The sequence below is a fragment of the Mus pahari genome, chromosome 6, assembly GCF_900095145.1.
Source record: "Mus pahari chromosome 6, PAHARI_EIJ_v1.1, whole genome shotgun sequence".
Classification (NCBI taxonomy): domain Eukaryota; kingdom Metazoa; phylum Chordata; class Mammalia; order Rodentia; family Muridae; genus Mus; species Mus pahari.
The window spans coordinates 102,893,107-102,910,359 of NC_034595.1; the positions used below are offsets into that span (position 1 = coordinate 102,893,107).

Sequence of the window (17,253 nt, forward strand, 5' to 3'; positions counted from 1 at the left end):
CCTGGAACTCATTCTGTAGACCAGGCTGGCCTCGAACTCAGAAATCCGCCTGCCTCTGCCTCCCAAGTGCTGGGATTAAAGGCGTGCACCACCATGTCAGGCTTATTTTATTTTTTAAAGATTTATTTGTTTATTATTATATATAAGTACACGTAGCTATCTTCAGACACACCAGAAGAGGGTGTCAGATCTCATTACAGATGGTTGTGAGCCACTATGTGGTTGCTGGGATTTGAACTCATGACCTCTGGAAGAGCAGTCAGTGCTCTTAACCGCTGAGCCATCTCTCCAGCCGTAGCCTGAGTTTTAAATCATAGGCCAGCCAGGACCACATAGCAAGCAAAACCGTGTCTCTAAAAGAAAAGCAAGAACAGGTCTGCCAGGCAGTGGGTGGCGCATGCCTTGAATCCCAGCACTTGGCAGGTGGATCTCCCTGTCTCAAAAAAACCAAAAAATAAAAATAAAAGGACAGCTCTATTCTGTACAGGATTGGCTGTTGGCTCTGCTCTGAGGCCTTCAGCAGCACATGTGGGAGACATGTGGAGTCCTTCACCTTGTAGCCAAGAAGAGAGAGAGATGTCCAGGCCCCACTCTGAAAACACAAAGTTGGGGAGAAACATTTTCAGGATGCAGGTATTTGATTTTGCCTACACTGTCTTGACATTCTGGGCTCAAAAGATACTCCTCCCTCCAGCAGCTGGGACTGTGGCTGTGCACCACTAAACCAGATCCTAGTCTTTAAAGGATCCAACTCCAGACAGCAGCTCTCCACGGCCCTCTGCAGCCCCAAGTGACCTCTGTCCTGCTCCTCCGTTAGGCTCCCACGAGGCCGTCACTTATGTCTGTCATAAGTCTGTGCTCGCACAGCCCCCCTTCTTGGGGACACTGGGTTACTTCTGGGGTGGTAGGAACATCTTGTCTTAATATTTCGTGATGGTTCAGTGAATGTCATCATCTGTCAAAACATTGAATCCCATTATCCCAGCCCCTGGGGTGCAGGCAGGAGGATTAGAAGTACAGAACTGGTTGGTGCAGGTTGATTCCACTGAATAAGAGTAAAGACCATTACCCAGATTCTTTCTTCAAATTATGCACGTTTTATCTTCTGTCAGATAGAACTATTTCCCTGGGCCAGGCGTGGTGGCGCACACCTTTAATCCCAGCACTTGGGAGGCAGAGGCAGGTGGATTTCTGAGTTCGAGGCCAGCCTGGTCTACCAAGTGAGTACCAGGACAGCCAGGGCTATACAGAGAAACCCTGTCTCGAAAAACCACAAAAAAAAAAAAAAANAAGAAGAACTATTTCCCTGAAGTGGGGTTCATATAGTCCAAAACACTGAGAGACTGGGGTTTTTCAAGGGTTGGGGGCTTCCAGAGGAATTTTGGTTGTGTAGAAACTTGGCTAAACATTTCAGAAATATTTGGCAGAACTCTTATCAAGGTGGAGGTCAGGATATAGGATGTGGAACATGTCAAATTTCAGAAAATAGATCAAGACATGATCAAACCAAAGTTTTACAGACAACACGAATGGACTTATTTTGATCTTGTAACAACATAGCTGGCTTTGTTGTTGTTGTTCGAAACAGGGTTTCTCTGTGTTCCTGGAACTCAATCCATAAATTCGACTGGCCTTGAACTCACAAAGATCTGTCTGCCTTTGCTTCCTAAATGCTAGGATTAAAGGTGTGTGGCACTACTGCCTGACACAAGATAGTTTTTAATCTTAAAATGGCGTCAGCCTGGTCCATGAGCTTATTCCTGTCATCCTACCTAGCACTTGAGAATCAAAAAAGCCAGTATGAGCAAGAGTGGATTTAGACCAGCTAGACCACAAAGTGAATCTGTCCATCTTGAAAAATAATAGGCTGAGAGAAATGAATAAAAATGTGTGGTTTTTTGGTGGGGTACACACACAGGATCAAGATATGTACCTATGAGAAAAGTCTTACAACTTTGAAAGAAAATGATGAACATTGTTTGTTTTCAGAGTGAGCATTTTTTTTTTTTTAATCAGTGTGCTATCTAATTTTATGTTAATTTGACACGGGCTAGAGTCATTTGAGAGGCAAGGAACCCAGTTAAGAAAATGCTTCCATAAGCTCAGGCTCTAGGCAAACCTGTAGAGCATTTTCTTGATTGGTGATTGATGGGGGAGGGTGGGACCCATGGTGGGTGGAGCCGCCCCTGGGCTGGTGGTCCTGGGTTCTATAAGGACATAGGCAGAGAAGCCAGGAAGCAGCACCCTCTGTGACCTCTGCAGCAGCTCCTGTCCCCAGGTTCCCGCCCTGTGTTAGCTCCTGTCCTGACTTGCTTCAGTGATGGACTATGAAAGTGTAAGCAGAATGAACCCTTCCCTTCCCAATCATGATTCCCACGTCACTGTGGGTTAAGGACCAAGTTTCATCACCACCATCGTAACCCTAACCAAGACAGTCATGATCAGAGTTTGGCTTGGCATTTCTTGTGAACATATGCTGCCTTCTGTGGCTCAGCTGAGCATTAGGAGGCAGAGCAGTGTGTGCACATGGTGTGCCTCTTCTTGGTCTGGCGGCACTTTTGAGTCTCAGAACTGTAACATGGTTTTGAAGTGAAGGTGCTCAGACAAAGCCAGTGTTGAGGTGACGTCCAAGAGCGTCCTGTGTGGTCCTTGCTCCCATGTCTGGCCTCTGGTGCATACTCCTTCTGTAGATAGGCAGGCCGGCTCTTCCCACAGAACTGGTGTTTTCTGTCACTATAGTCCAAGGCATTCTGCAGTGTTTTATTTGAACTGTGACATTCATGCTGTGTGGGCTTCATGGTGCACTGTCCTTCCGTGAAGTCAGATGCCTGAGCACACTCTCCGCCTCAGTGCGTTTAGTCCACAAATACTGCACTTGGTGCTGACTGCTTGTTTTTCTGCCCCAGGGAACCATCAGCGTTGGAGTAGATGCGACTGACCTTTTTGATCGTTATGATGAGGAATATGAAGATGTGTCCGGAAGTGGCTTTCCGCAGATTGAGATTAATAAAATGCACATATCCCAGTCCATTGAGGTAAAGCACACAGATACCTCTCCGCGTGCAGCCTGCGCCTGAGTTAATGAAGCGCAGTGCCGGAGCAGCTGGATGGGAGTCGGCTCAGGGGTTCTCCTCATCTTTATTTATGAAAGCCTGCAATTAGCCACTGAGGGAGGGAGCGAGAACACACAAGCATGTTCCATTTGGCCTTGTTTGTTACTGCTTTGCTCACACACAAGGCAGCTTCGTACCACTGCTCAACTCCCAGGGTCCAGGTCTTGCCAATTAGGAATGCTAATGGTGTAAGTTTAAAAGCCCAAGGTCGTGGTGATTTGGGGAGAGAAGGCAGCTCTGGCCAGCGGATAATTCTCAAAGCTTTTCTCAGTCTATGTACTTGATGGTGTGGAAAACAACAGCAGCTGTGGTCCTGAGCAAGGACCTAGAATGCCACCCTCCCCTGGGTGCTGTAGGGTCAGGCCACTCTACATAGACACCAGGGGCTCTGCCTCCAAGGAGTCTGTCTTTATTACCCAGAGCATGGCTGTATCCCATGGAATGAACTCTGGGAACCTTGCTGCTTTGAAGAACCCTTAGTACTTCCAGAACCCTAGTGTCAAGCTGAAACTAGGGAACCCAGACAGCACATTATGGGACCACACATGGTAGGGTCTCCATGTAGCTCCTGCCGTGGTAATCTGACTTGGTGTCCAGCCATTCCCTGTAGGTTTTGTAGGTTCTCCCTTGACATTCTCAGCTCAGCAGGTAACTCTGCAGGTAGAGTGTCGCCCTGATAAGAGCAGGCTATGGGCTTGACCCCAGGACTGCATACATAGAGAAATGCATATGGCTGGGCATGAGTGTACCTCCCAGCGCTCAGGAGGCCTCATCTATGAGGCCCCACAGTTAGAGCCCCCTAGTTAGACCCTCTCAGAGGCAACGCTTCATAAAATGAAGTAGCACCTTCGTGGTCGCATGCATTGGTGTGAAGCAAGCAGGCTGCCTGTCCCTGTGTGCTGACCTGCTGGGGGACCTGTATCCCCATTGCTTCCATTCACTTGTTACCAGCGGCTATCTTCTCTTAGGCGCCCTTGACAGCCACAGACACAGCCATCCTCTCTGGAAGTCTCTCTACCCAGAATGGCAACGGCGGCGGATCCATTAACTTTGCACTCCGACGTGTCACTTCTGCAAAGGGATGGGGAGAGGTAAGCGCAGCTGGACTCTGGTGTCCACACGTGGTCCTGCTAGTGAACACTGCCTGAGGTGCTCATACTACAGCATAACAGGCTTCTAAATGCCCAGTGTCCCAACACTGCCTGCCACAGAAGAGAGATAGATGGCTTATATCAGGGGTCCCAGTGGTCCACTGAACTATTTAAAGCTGGGATACAATCCGTGTCCTTTGCAATGCTACCCTGGAAGTCAGTGTCCTTATTGGAGCTGATCCTTTGCTATGCCAGCAGAAGGTGGTACCAGTCACCATGTCTGGTCCATGGTTGGTGGCCATGAAAGAGCCAGCACTGCTGAGCAAATGCAGCTACAGTAAAGAGACATTGAAAGTCATCCAGGCAGCCAGGACAGACAGTACAGACGCACCAGGGAGACCTTCCTGTCATAGGAGCCAGTAGTACACAGCTGCCCACAGCAGAGAGGGTGTGGACCAGCAGTCTCCTTTCCCTCTGACCTGAGCCAAGGGAGGTCAGAATGCAGAATTCACTTGTCCTGGTGCTCCCTGTGGTTCTGGGACAGAGAGAAAACTGAAACATTAGGAGTCTGTCCAGAGCCTGGCCAGGTGCAGGCCACTCCCCGGGCTTCTGCTATAGGAGCAACAACAGCAACGAATGCTTTCTTTCTCTGTTTATTTTTCCAAACAGTTGGAGTTTGGAGCTGGAGACCTTCAAGGGCCTTTATTCGGTCTCAAGCTGTTCCGTAATCTCACACCAAGATGGTAAATATGCATGATAACTCCTGTTTGGTGTTGTGTTAACTTAGGACATTAGAGCCCGTGAACCTGGTGATGATGAACATGAAGTTACATATGTGTGAGCATAGCTGGGCAGGTGCCGTGGGCAGCTGGAGAGAGATCTGTGTTGGAAGGCAGAGCCCAGCCCAGCAGACTTCTCTGTGCTCAGAGGCACCCCAACTGGGGACCACTCACCTTCTGACCCTATGGGGACATGAGACGGTGTTTGTAGGGGGCGGGGGTGGTTTATGGCCCCTGTAGCTGATGGAGACGCTCGCCCTCCATCCCGGCTCTGTCCTGCTTTCCTTCCCAGCTGCTGTAACAGACACCCTGCCGAAGCAGCGGGGGGGAGGGGTTGGTTTCAGCTCTCAGTTGCAGATAGCAGTCCATCGTAGTGGGAAGCTTGGGGGAACTGACCTCATCACAGCTACAGTTAGGAACAGAGAAGCCAGGGGTGGTGGCACACACCTTTTATCCCAGCACTTCAGAAGCAGAGACAGGAGGATCTCTGTGAGTTTAAGGCCAGCCAGGGATAATCTGTCCTCACTGAGGTAGAACATCTAGATCGGCCATGTCTCCCTCCAGGACTCCCTGCTCCATGGCCATATCCAAACGCAGTCCTAAAAGTTGCTGAGTCGAACCAGGCATGTAGTAATGCAGAGACAGAGGCTGAGGGCTATCCTCGGCTAGGCTCGTCAGCGTTTGGGGCCATGGGACCCAGAAGACTGGATCGGAACAAACAGTTGCTGGGTAAGGCCAGGTTTAGTGGTGTGTGCACACGATCCCCACTGCTGTGAAGGTTGCTGCAGGAGCATTACAAATTTGAGACTGGTGTGGACCTATGGACCCTCTCTTAAGAACCATGAAAGCCGAGCATGGTTGTAAATGCCTGTAGTCCCATCCTCTGAGAGGTAGAAGCTGGGGGATCGGGAGTCCAAAGCCAGCCTGAGACCCGTCCCCCAGAGCACAGTGTCTGACCTGCTTGTCTACCCACCAGATTGTTCCCTCTCTTTGGGACAGGACAGGGTCAAACCCTAAGTCTGTGGTAAGCCTGGGGTCGCACTCCTGTCTCAGCTCCTCTGAGCTTCTCTTGAGACTCTAGCTGTTTCATTCTCTCTGCTGGATCCCTTAGCTCATGTCAGCTGAAGCACATGGCTGACTTTCAGACAGATAGCAAACATTAGGCTAAGAAATTAGCTCTTATTCTTTAGCTGAGGGAAGCTTCTGGAAGAGAGTATGACATAATAATGATTAAAAGTTAGTGCTGGGCTGGGGAGATGGCTCAGCAGGTAAGAGCACTGACTGCTCTTCCGAAGGTCCTGAGTTCAAATCCCAGCAACCACGTGGTGGCTCACAACCATCTGTAATGATATCTGGCCAGTCTGAAGTCAGCTACAGTGTACATATATATAATAATAATAATAAGTAAATCTTTGGGCCAGAGCAAGCAGGGACTGAGTGAGTGTGGCCGACTAGAGTGAAGCAGAGGTTCTAAAAATTTAATTCCCAACACTCACATGAAAGCTCACAACCATCTGTACAGCTACGGTGTGTACTCATATACATAAAAAATAAATAAATCTTTAAGAAAAAAAAGTTAGTGCTGGAGAGATGGCTCAGCAGTTAAGGACTGCTCTTTCAGAGGTCCTGAGTTCAATTCCCAGCAACCGCATGGTGGCTCACAGCCATCTGTAATGGGATCTGATGACCTCTTCTGATGTGTCTGAAGACAGTGACAGTATACTTATATATAGTAAATAAATAAATCTTTAAAAAAAAAAAAAAAAGTTAGTGTATGGGTCACCTTCATGGCACAGTGTTAATATCTCCAGAGAGAGGTGACTGCTACACAGTGTACGCTGGCCTGTGTCACACTTCCTCATTCCATACTGTTGAAATACCTTCATGAGCCAGAAGGTGGGGCTGCTCTGCCTTTGCCGCCAACTTCAGGTTCCTTCCTACAAAGATGCTTTTCTGTCATTTCGGTTAACTAGTTCATAGCAGGGATGAATATCAGGGTCCCTTGGGCAGGTTTTTAAAAGTTGACAGTCTAGAGACATGGCTCGGCAGTTAGGTGCACTGGTTAGAGACGTGGCTCGGCAGTTAGGTGCACTGGTTAGAGACGTGGCTCGGCAGTTAGGTGCACTGGTTAGAGACGTGGCTCTGCAGTTAGGTGCACTGGTTGCTCTGGAGGAAGGCCTGAGTTTGAGTCCTCACACCCACATAGCAGCTCTCAATCGTCTGCAGCCCCAGTTCCAGAGGACTTAACAAGCACACATATGGCACACACAGGTGAGTGTAGACAAAGCATTCACACATAAAGTAAGTGTGTGTGTGTGTGTGTGTGTGTGCATGCGCACATGCATGCAGGGCGTGCAGGGGCGCTCCCAGGCACACACATGCTGGAGATCCCCCCAGGACTTCTGATTTGTCTGGTGTGTGGTTGAGGAGGGTGGTTCTCCTCTGTGTTCATGTTGATGTCACTCAGAGGCTGTCCATGCCCCAGGACCGCCTGCTGATAGCTCAGTGCACATTTAGGGGCTCTAACGGTAGATGGCGCGGAGTGAGGGTCCCCAGGCAGGATCCTGGAAGATTCCTGCTTCCTGTGCCTTGCGCTGCTGCTCTCCTGACTGAAGGACCGGATGGAAGAACTAAAAGCTCATGACAGCTGGGCCCTTTCTGTCTGTGTCCCCAGCTTTGTGACGACAAACTGTGCTCTGCAGTTTTCATCCCGTGGGATCCGGCCTGGCCTGACCACTGTGCTAGCTCGGAACCTGGACAAGAACACTGTGGGCTACCTGCAGTGGCGCTGGGGCATCCAGTCAGCCATGAACACTAGCATCGTCCGGGACACTAAGACCTGCCACTTCACCGTGGCCTTGCAGGTGAGTGAGTAGAGGAGCTGGAATCTGGTGTCAAGGGTGTGGCTCCTCATGCTCCTAAGCCAACCAGGTGGCTGTGTTCAGATTGTTAAAGCAGCTTCACATCCTTATATCAGAATGGTACTCTTGGGCTCTGGGGCAAGGGCAGGGGATGGCGAGAGGCTGGTGGGAAGCACGTCTGAGAGCGAAGGCCCCTCATCCCTCCTAGCTGCACGGGCTTGGTGTTGCCAGAGGTTTGTCTACTGCACTCTGACTAGAGATCTCAGGTCCCTGCCTGTGGTGGATTGCAGAGTAAGACCGTGTCACCTAGTGGTGTCTCTGGTCCCTTAGTTTGTGTGAGAATCATACAGTGCAGATGCCCAGCGGGTAGGCAGCTAGGTGCCATCCCCCACCATGCACCGTGGGGAGGTTGGACCAACATGTTTCCTCTCCTTTCCCCTCCTCTCCTCTCCTCCCCTCCCCTCCCCTCCTCTCTTTTCCTCCTCTCCCCTCCTTTTCCCTCCCCTCTTCTCCCCTCCCTTTCCTTCCCCTCCCCTCCCCTCCCCTCCCCTCCTCTCCTCTCTCAGCTGGGCATCCCTCACTCCTTCGCACTCATCAGTTATCAGCACAAGTTCCAGGACGACGACCAGACACGAGTGAAAGGATCCCTCAAGTAAGTCTCACTTGCTCGCTGGCTTGGCCTCGCTGGCACAGTGAGCCAGCTCTGGAGGGCTTGAGGGAGGAGCAGTGGTTGGCATCTGCATGTCTCCTCACGTGGTGCCCTGATTGCCTCTTGCCGGTTGGGGTCTGCTGCTCTCTGGCCAGCCCTGAGAGGGGCCCTAGTGCTAGAGACCCTCCAGGGTCTCCCAGGCCTGCCGTTATCCACAGGAGCATCGTGCTCTGTGCTGCCGTGCATGCTGTGGACTAGGGGAGCGGGCTGACATAAGCGGGCTGGCGGGCAGGAGGGAAGCTATGCCAGCAGCTGTGTTCTGCCCCCACAGAGCAGGCTTCTTTGGGACGATAGTGGAGTACGGAGCTGAGAGGAAGATCTCCCGTCACAGCGTCTTGGGTGCAGCTGTGAGCATTGGCGTCCCTCAGGGTGTGTCTCTCAAAGTCAAGTAAGTGGAGGCCGACCCTTGCTACTCAGGGCGGGATTTAATTCTTCAGTGCCATTGGTTCTGTCTCAGCTACGTGAGCAAAGGCCAAGGGACCACAGACACGACATGAGTTAGCCGAGGCCTAGTGCCCACCTTCCCTGGTGAAACGTGACCACTGGGCCCTCAGCTCACCAAGCCTGCCCAGTGCCACCCTGGGCGTGTGCAGCGACAGACACCTTGTCTGAGAGCATGTCAGCATACCCTCTCTCCGTGCTGCTCAGTTCTCGAGCCATGCCGCGTGAGTGCCTACGGTTTGGATGCTTTGGTTGAGATACAGTCTTATAGCCAAGGCCAGCCAGGAACTCAAACTTGGCATCCTCCTGTTTCAACTCCCTCAGTGTTGAGGTTTCACTTCTAGCTTCCTGGTTTGCTCATTTGTCTATTGTACTATGGTTGGGCCTCTTCCCCAGCTCCCTCCCTCCCTCCCTCTGTCTCCCTCCCTCCCTCCCTCTCCCTTCTTCTCTCCCTCTCTCTCCCTCCCTCCCTCCCTCCCTCTCTCTCTCTCCCTCCCTCCCTCCCTCTCTCTCTTTCCCCCTCTCTCTCTCTCTCCCTCCCTCTCTCTCTTTCCCTCCCTCTGTCCACCTCCCTCCCTCCCTCCCTCTCTCTCTCTCTCTCAGGAGGTAGCCTTTGACCACCTGGAATCCTTTGCATGCAGAGGACAGCTATCCACGTTCGCCTGCCTTCATGTTGGCAGCTTCACCTCCGCCCTGCCTTAGGCTGCTCTGTGTCAGGACTCTTGGACACCAAGCTGTAGCTCTTTCTTTCTGGCTGTGTCTTCCTATCTCCCAAGCAGGCAGCTCTGTGGGGATCGGTCCTTGTCTTCCCGTGCGGCCGTGGTTTAGTGCCATCATCTACAGTTTTGGTATCTGGATGGAGCCCTAGAACCCATGCCCTGTGAATCCCAAGAGGTGGCTGTGCTGTTTCTGACCTCCTCACCTCAAGAGCCCCATCTTGGCCTGCTTCCTAATATCTAGCTCATATGCACAGTGTCCCCTCGTATCCATGAATAATCACATGTATGGACCTGGGATGGGGATAACGGAGGAAGACTGGTACAGATACAGACAGTGCTGTGTACAGCTGTTTATATAGCATTTATATTAGTCATGTCTGCAGCCCTCTCCTCATATCAGCAAGCCTGGGAGATGACTGTCTGGAAAGTGCTTGCAAGGAGAACTTGGTTTGATCCCCCCAGAACCCATGTCAACAGTCCAGTGTGACAGCATATGCTGCAATCGTAGTGTTGGGGCAGTAGACACAGACCCACCAGTACCTGTGATTTGCTGACCAGCCGGCCTAGCCTGCTAGCCACCTCCAAGGCCAATGAAAGATCTTGTCTAGAGAAAAGAAAAGGAGAAGCAACTCCTTAAGAGTGACAACTGATGCTGGGCGGTGGCGCACGCCTTTAATCCTAGCACTTGGGAGGCAAAGGCAGGCGCATTTCTGAGTTCGAGGCCAACCTGGTCTACAGAGTGAGTTCCAGGACAGCCAGGGCTACACAGAGAAACCCTATCTTGAAAAAAAAAAAAATGACACCTGATGTCTCAAACAAAAAACAAAAACAAACAAAAAAGAATGACACCTGAGGTTGTCTCTGACCTCCATACACAGGCTTCCACCAAAAAACAAAAAAAAAAAGAAAACCAAACACTCAGTTTTGAGTACTAAATTCTATAATTCAAGTTCTAATGAATCAAGCTTTCCCCTTCTGGCCTCTGCAGGTACTGCATGCACATGGTGCAGACAATGCAGGCAAAACACTCCTCACATAAATCACATCGTCCTTAAAGTACACTGGTGAGGATGCATAGGTCTTACTACCATTCTGCATCTCAGAGCTGAGGTTCCCAGGCCCCATTGTTCAGGTTATGTGTGCCCTCTTCGTCTGAATTGAAAGCTCTGGCAAGCCACGGACACAGCTCAGGCACTGAATTTCAGAGCTGGGCTTGGTCTGAGCACTTTTGCAAATTCCCAGGGAGAGGCTGTCACCCTGTGATTCCTGGGATGATATTAACTACCCAAACGAAATTTTTTTTAAGATTTATTGGTTTTAGCCAGGCGTGGTGGCGCACGCCTTTAATCCTAGTACTCGGTAGGCAGAGGCAGGCAAATTTCTGAGTTCAAGGCCAGCCTGGTCTACAAAGTGAGTTCCAGGACAGCCAGGGATATACAGAGAAACCCTGTCTCGGAGGGAAAAAAAAAGATTTATTGTTTTTTTTGTTGTTGTTGGGTTTTTTTTTTGTTTTGTTTTGTTTTTTTTAAAGATTTTATTTATATGAGTGCACTGTAGCTATACAGATGGTTGTGAGCCATCATGTGGTAGCTGGGAATTGAACTCAACCTTTGGAAGAACAGTCAGTGCTCTTGCCTGCTGAGTCATCTCTCCAGCAGATTTATTGGTTTTAATTATGTGTATGAGGACGGCTCTATACATGTAAGGGCAAGGCTTCCTGGAGGCCAGAGGCGTCAGGTCCCCTGGAGCTGGGCAGCTACAGGCCTCCACGCCCGTCGGAACTGCTAAGCTGCCTCCTACCATTAACTGTTTATTCGAGTTGCATGTCCTTCACCCTTGACCTAAGAATGTTAGAGCTCAGATTTCCAAATATTTGTGTAGGTAATAGGAATCATGTGGGTAGGACCCAAATCTAAATGAATTCAATGTTTTTAATAAACAAGTTTTCTCTGTCACCTTCGGGTAACGTTGCTGTTTTGTTGGCCGTGTTTTAAGGAGCGTGTAAGTCTTGATTTCCCAGTGTGGGTCTGTTCCTGTCACCCGACTGTGTCATCCTGTTGGTAACGTGTCCTTTCCATCTTTTTAAGCCAGGGTTTCATTAGATAAACCATGCCAACCTCAAACTCACAAAGATCCAAGGCCTCTGCATCGCCATTGCTGGTTAAGGATGTGCGTCACCGTGCCAAGCTTGAATCCCTTCTAATAAAAGTGTTTTACTACCATGCAGTCCCTTTATCTTCTACTCTATCTTACAATTTAACCTGGTGCCTTCTGAAGTCCTTGACTTGTTTGACACACCTCGCTCCTGACACAGGCTGTCTCTGGGATGGCTTTCCCTTCCTCTGAGGCCTTGGACTCCAGTTAAGTATCACACACACTCGGCTCAGCCTTGGGCCTCAGTGCTGGGTGCTGAGAGACGCCTTCCCATGGAGAGCTGAGCCGTCCTGTGGGGTTTGCTCTTGTGTCCTCACAGGCTGAACAGAGCCAGTCAGACCTACTTCTTCCCCATCCACCTGACGGATCAGCTGCTCCCCAGCGCTGTGTTCTACGCCACCGTGGGGCCGCTGGTCGTCTACTTGGCTGTGCACCGGCTGATCATCAGACCGTACCTCAGGGCTCAGAAAGAGAAGTGAGTTTACATGGGAATCCCACGCTTCCATCTCATCTAAACTGGAGAGAGAACTGGAAAAATGTCACAAGTTACACCCACAGAGTGCTTAGCATGGCGCCTGGGTCCTGGCAGGTACTGGTCAGGCAGCCATAGCCGTGACTGGGCTGACGGGGAGCCCTTGTGTCCGCTGTAGGAACGGGTGTTTATGTGCATCCAGAGTAGTGGGCATCACCCCTGCTTGCAGGAGCTGACTCCCAAGGAGACAGCCATTAAGGATGCTCCATGGAGATGGGCAGGGAAGGTCATCTCAAGCCAAAGGAAGAGGCATGGGCTAGACTGGGGTGGTTTAGTGGGAGCTGACGTTCTAGAAGTAGAAATCCGATTAAGATCCCAGACTGCACTCTGGGCTCAGTCCAGCAGGGGGCTCTGTGCTCACTGTAGAGTGACTTGTGGCTGCTTCTCTGAAAGGGAACTGGAAAAGCAGAGAGAGAACACAGCCAGCGACATCCTGCAGAAGAAGCAAGAGGCTGAGGCCGCTGTGAGTGTCCCCCTGCTGATCTGCAGGGCCCAGGGCAAACCTCCAAACCCTCGTGGCTCTGTTTCACCGACAACCTCGTTCCCTCCTGCGCTCTGTCGGGAGACTGCAGTCTGCCCCGAGTCCCAGCACGACTCTGTAGCATGGCACATACTGCCCTGCCTTCCTCCTTACTGTGAGAGCGAAGGAGCAGAAGGTCTTGCTTAGTAGCAGGGTGCCATGGGGTTCTCGTGACACAGGTGAGAGACCATTTGAGCCCACGTATGTCCCTAGGCAGACATGTGCCCATTTGTGGGGCAGCACATAGCCCTACTCAGCTGAACGGCTCCACAAACAACACTGATCCATCCTTTTTAAGAAAAGTAGGAGGTCCAGCTGCTCTCGTCAAGTGTCTGTTTTGAGGCAGGATCTCACAGTGTGTTCTAGATGACACCATACTTACTATGTAGCTCAGGTTAGCCCTAGCCTTAAGTTCATCACTATGTATCTCTTTATTCCTTTTTTTTTTTTTTTTAAGATTTATTTATTATATCTAAACACACTTTAGCTGTCTTCAAATGTACCAGGAGAGGGTGTCAGATCTCTTACGGATGGTTGTGAGCCACCATGTGGTTGCTGGGATTTGAACTCGGGACCTTTGGAAGAGTAGTCAGTGCTCTTAACCACTGAGCCATCTCTTCAGCCCCTCTTTGTTCTTAAAAATTGACAGTGTTTTCTGTAATTTCTCATCCATGTCCTACATGTGCAGAATCACTGAGGAGAAAGGAAAGGTACTGTCCCTTCCACTGCTGTCACCAAGTGGGGTTGTGCCTGGTGAGGTGACTCCCCAACAGTGTCTCAGGGCTCCAAACTTCTGAAGCTGAGTGCACAGTGTTTGCCCCTTTCCCTTCAGTTCCTGACTGGATGTCATGACATAGACACAGCCGGATATTGATCATGCTCTGACCCAAACAAGCCCAGGGTCCCCATCATCTTCTCTCATAGGTTCGGCTGATGCAGGAATCTGTCCGGAGGATAATTGAAGCAGAGGAGTCACGAATGGGTGAGAAGGCGTGGCCTCGCTGGGCAGGGCCGGACCGGGCTGGGCTGGGCTGGGCTGGGCACGGCACTGGGATTCTCAAATCATCAGAGGGAAGTGACAAGATGGCCTGTGTCAGCCTCTGCTGCTCTGTCCCCAGGGCTTATCATCGTGAATGCTTGGTACGGGAAATTTGTCAATGACAAGAGCAGGAAGAATGAGAAGGTGAAGGTGATTGATGTGACTGTGCCCCTGCAGTGCCTGGTGAAGGACTCCAAGCTCATCCTCACAGAGGCCTCCAAGGTACAGCACCAGGCCACCTCAGCCACCTGCTCCCAGGACCCAGATCCATGTGACAAGGACAGTCAGACCTCAGTGTCAGCAAAGTCTTCCTGGTGCTTATATGTCCTCTGTCTGCTGGGTTCCAGAAAGAGGCTGTGGGCTCAGCCTCATCTGTGGCTGTGGCTGGCAGGCTTCAGGCTGGACTGAGAAAGGGGCTCGAGGACCAGTCTGGCACCACCCAAATAAATTCTAAATTGTCATTCCTTCATCAGGCTCCAGAGTGTGTGCCCAGCTGGTGATAGAGGGGAGCGGTGCGGGGCTTGGGGCTGACCTGACCCTCTGTTTGTGTGCAGGCCGGGCTGCCGGGGTTCTATGACCCGTGTGTTGGGGAGGAGAAGAGCCTGCGAGTGCTGTACCAGTTCCGCGGTGTGCTCCACCAGGTTCTGGTGCCCGACAGTGAGGCCCTGAGGATACCAAAGCAGTGTGAGTAACTGCCTCTCGCTCTCCTCCCTTCCCTGTGCTGTGCAGACAGGTTCATCAGTGACAACTGAGTGTGTGAGGTGACAGCTACTGTGGTCCTAAAGACCAGAGATGCTTTGAGCACACAGAACCTGAGCTGTATGAATTCCAGATCCGCCTGGGTTACACAGTAAGGCTCCAAAAAAAAAAAAAAAAAAAGGAAAGGAAAGGAAAGGAAAAAAAACAGCTAGACATGGCTCAGGAGTTGAGAGCCTATGTTGCTTTTGCAGAAAACACAGGTTTAGTTCCCAGCGCCTACATGGTAGCTCACAACCATCTGTAACTTCAGTTTCAGAATCTGACGCCATCTCCTGACCATGGCATGAAGCATGCATATGGTTTGTTCAGACAGAACACCATACACAAAAACCTTTAAAAGGAGGTTGGGAGATATGGCGCCTGGCTGCAGCTGTGAGTGGCCATGTAGAAGTGTTTTTCCTGGGAACAGAAGCAGTTGCTTAAAGTTGAGTGTGGTGCGACTTGGGGCAGGGTCCAGTGATCTCTGAGCTCCAGGCCAGCCAGGGCTAAAACTTGAGCAGCAGCAGCAGGTGCCCCTAGCTGGGCCAGGGGCTGCAGAAGGGAGCTTGCTTGGCCAGTTGCTAGCCTGACTTGTTCTTTTCTTCCCCAGCTCACAGGATCGATACAGACGGGTAAACCACTTGGGAACCTTGAGGAAAAAGAGGCTACGAAAACCTTTTCCTAAGAGGCTACAAATTTGGAAGCAGGGAAAACCCAGACATGAGATGTTTTTAGTTTATTTCTCCAGAAGGTGGCACTGTATCAATTATGTGAAGGGACATGCAGACAGCCTAGCTTCATGGTGCAGTGGGTAGGCCTGAGGAGCCTCTGGCCAGACCCCAGCAAGGCCATGTCTCTCCCAAGGATCATGTTCCTGGAGGTCACGCCCCTGGTCCTCATAAGTGGCTGTGCACAGCACTCTGGAGGCATTTGGAACATTCTGCCTCACACATGGGACTGCTCTTCCAGAAGCCCACGCTGCTTGTGGGAAACATGCGAAGAAAGGAAGACATGTCCTGTGCTGCTCAGTAGACTTCCCACAAGCCACCTCTCTTCTGAAACGTCACTGAATGGACTGGAGAGGACTGCGGGTTTATAAAACTGCTTTTTATCTGAGAACAACGGGTTTGGAAACTAGTCTCTTTTCTTCCCACTTTTACAGAGCTTCTCAAATCATTCCTCCAGGCCCTGACTTGGACAGGTAGGGGGCAGACCCTGGGTCCCAAGGTGCACTGTCCAGGCACACTGCCCACATTGCTAAGAGAAGAGGCCCTGCTGCCAGTGGACCCTTCACCCCACACGAGACACCTGTCCTGCCTTCAGGATGCCCTCCTCTAGAGAGTGGTGTTGGAAAGAGGGGACCTTTGTAAGGAGTTGGGGCAGGCATGAATCTGCCAAATACCGGATATGTATCCAAGGCTGGTCCAGGGACCTGCACCTCCAGTGAGTGGTCAGCAGGTGGCGCTGTTGCCTGCCAGGCCTCACAGGGTCCCTTTAGGGAGTCTGCTCCCAGATCCCTTCTGGTGCACACTTGCTGGATGTCACTGCAAGCTCTACCCTCTGAGCAGGTGCTGCACCACAGTGGCGCGGACCCTGGCCCCGCAACGGCAACTGCTGAAAGCAGGCATTGCCTCAGCCATTCTCAATACCCTTCAGTTTAAAAGCAGTTTGATTCTGTAATATTTATTCTTTTTTTTTTCCTTTTTGAGAATGTTTCGTTGCCCCACAGACTGACTGCAGTGTGCACCATTGCATGAGCCCTGCCTCAGTGCCCTATGGCTCCCTGGGCACTGCTGCCCCTCTGTCTGAAGCTGACTATGGCAGCACTGCCCAACAATAAAGCTGACCTAAAAGCTGAGGCCGCTTCTGTCCATCTGTGTGTGTTACCAAGGGACAGTCGGCTGCCATACCCCAGCTCCCGTTCCCATCCCTGCCTTAGCTTAGACCATGGGATGCAACTTGAAGCTGTGCTAAATATCTACCCGAGATGCAGAACCTCAAGATAAGGAAATTAGACTTCTTAAGATTTCATGTTTGCATTTGAATCAGTCTGGCTATGTGGTTTATTCTGGCCTGCTGTGGCCTCCTGAGTGCCTGAGTGACAGGTGTGCCTCTCGTCACAGATAGATTTTGAATAGTCTGTGAGTACTGTGTGTTCCCATAGGGACCCCAGAAGTCTGAGGAAGGCCTAGAATCCCCTAGAGCCATCCTCTAAGTGCTGGGAACTGAACTCTGGTCCTTTGCAGGAGCAAGTGCTCAACCACTGAGCCGCCTGTGTCCACACAGCCACCCCACTCCACCTTTGTTTCCTTTAAGTCAATTCTGTAGTCACCCCATCTGTCCTTTACGGGGTGGGGAGTTCTAAGCACAACAGAGTGACAGCCTGCATGGAGACTTCAAAAGATTTATTCCACATCCACACAAATCAGGCAGAAAAATTCACTCAGAAATACAGGCTGGCCGGGCGTGGTGGCACACGCCTTTAATCCCAGCACTCGGGAGGCAGAGGCAGGCGGATTTCTGAGTTCAAGGCCAGCCTGGTCTACAAAGTGAGTTC

At 51.0% G+C, this 17,253-nt stretch overlaps 1 protein-coding gene across 1 annotated transcript in view; it reads left to right on the top strand.

The window, feature by feature from the left end:
- Positions 1–16,555, top strand: part of Dnajc11 (DnaJ heat shock protein family (Hsp40) member C11) — a 43,920-nt gene extending 27,365 nt beyond the window's left edge. The window contains exons 5-16 of the mRNA XM_021199642.2: positions 2,907–3,035; positions 4,082–4,204; positions 4,874–4,947; positions 7,658–7,847; positions 8,411–8,496; positions 8,825–8,941; positions 12,187–12,342; positions 12,793–12,862; positions 13,844–13,901; positions 14,038–14,180; positions 14,513–14,642; positions 15,307–16,555. Of these exons, the coding sequence (XP_021055301.1) occupies positions 2,907–3,035; positions 4,082–4,204; positions 4,874–4,947; positions 7,658–7,847; positions 8,411–8,496; positions 8,825–8,941; positions 12,187–12,342; positions 12,793–12,862; positions 13,844–13,901; positions 14,038–14,180; positions 14,513–14,642; positions 15,307–15,332 (1,302 nt within the window). The 3' untranslated portion in view covers positions 15,333–16,555. The remainder of the gene's footprint in view (positions 1–2,906; positions 3,036–4,081; positions 4,205–4,873; positions 4,948–7,657; positions 7,848–8,410; positions 8,497–8,824; positions 8,942–12,186; positions 12,343–12,792; positions 12,863–13,843; positions 13,902–14,037; positions 14,181–14,512; positions 14,643–15,306) is intronic.
- The last annotated feature ends 698 nt before the right edge of the window (positions 16,556–17,253 follow it).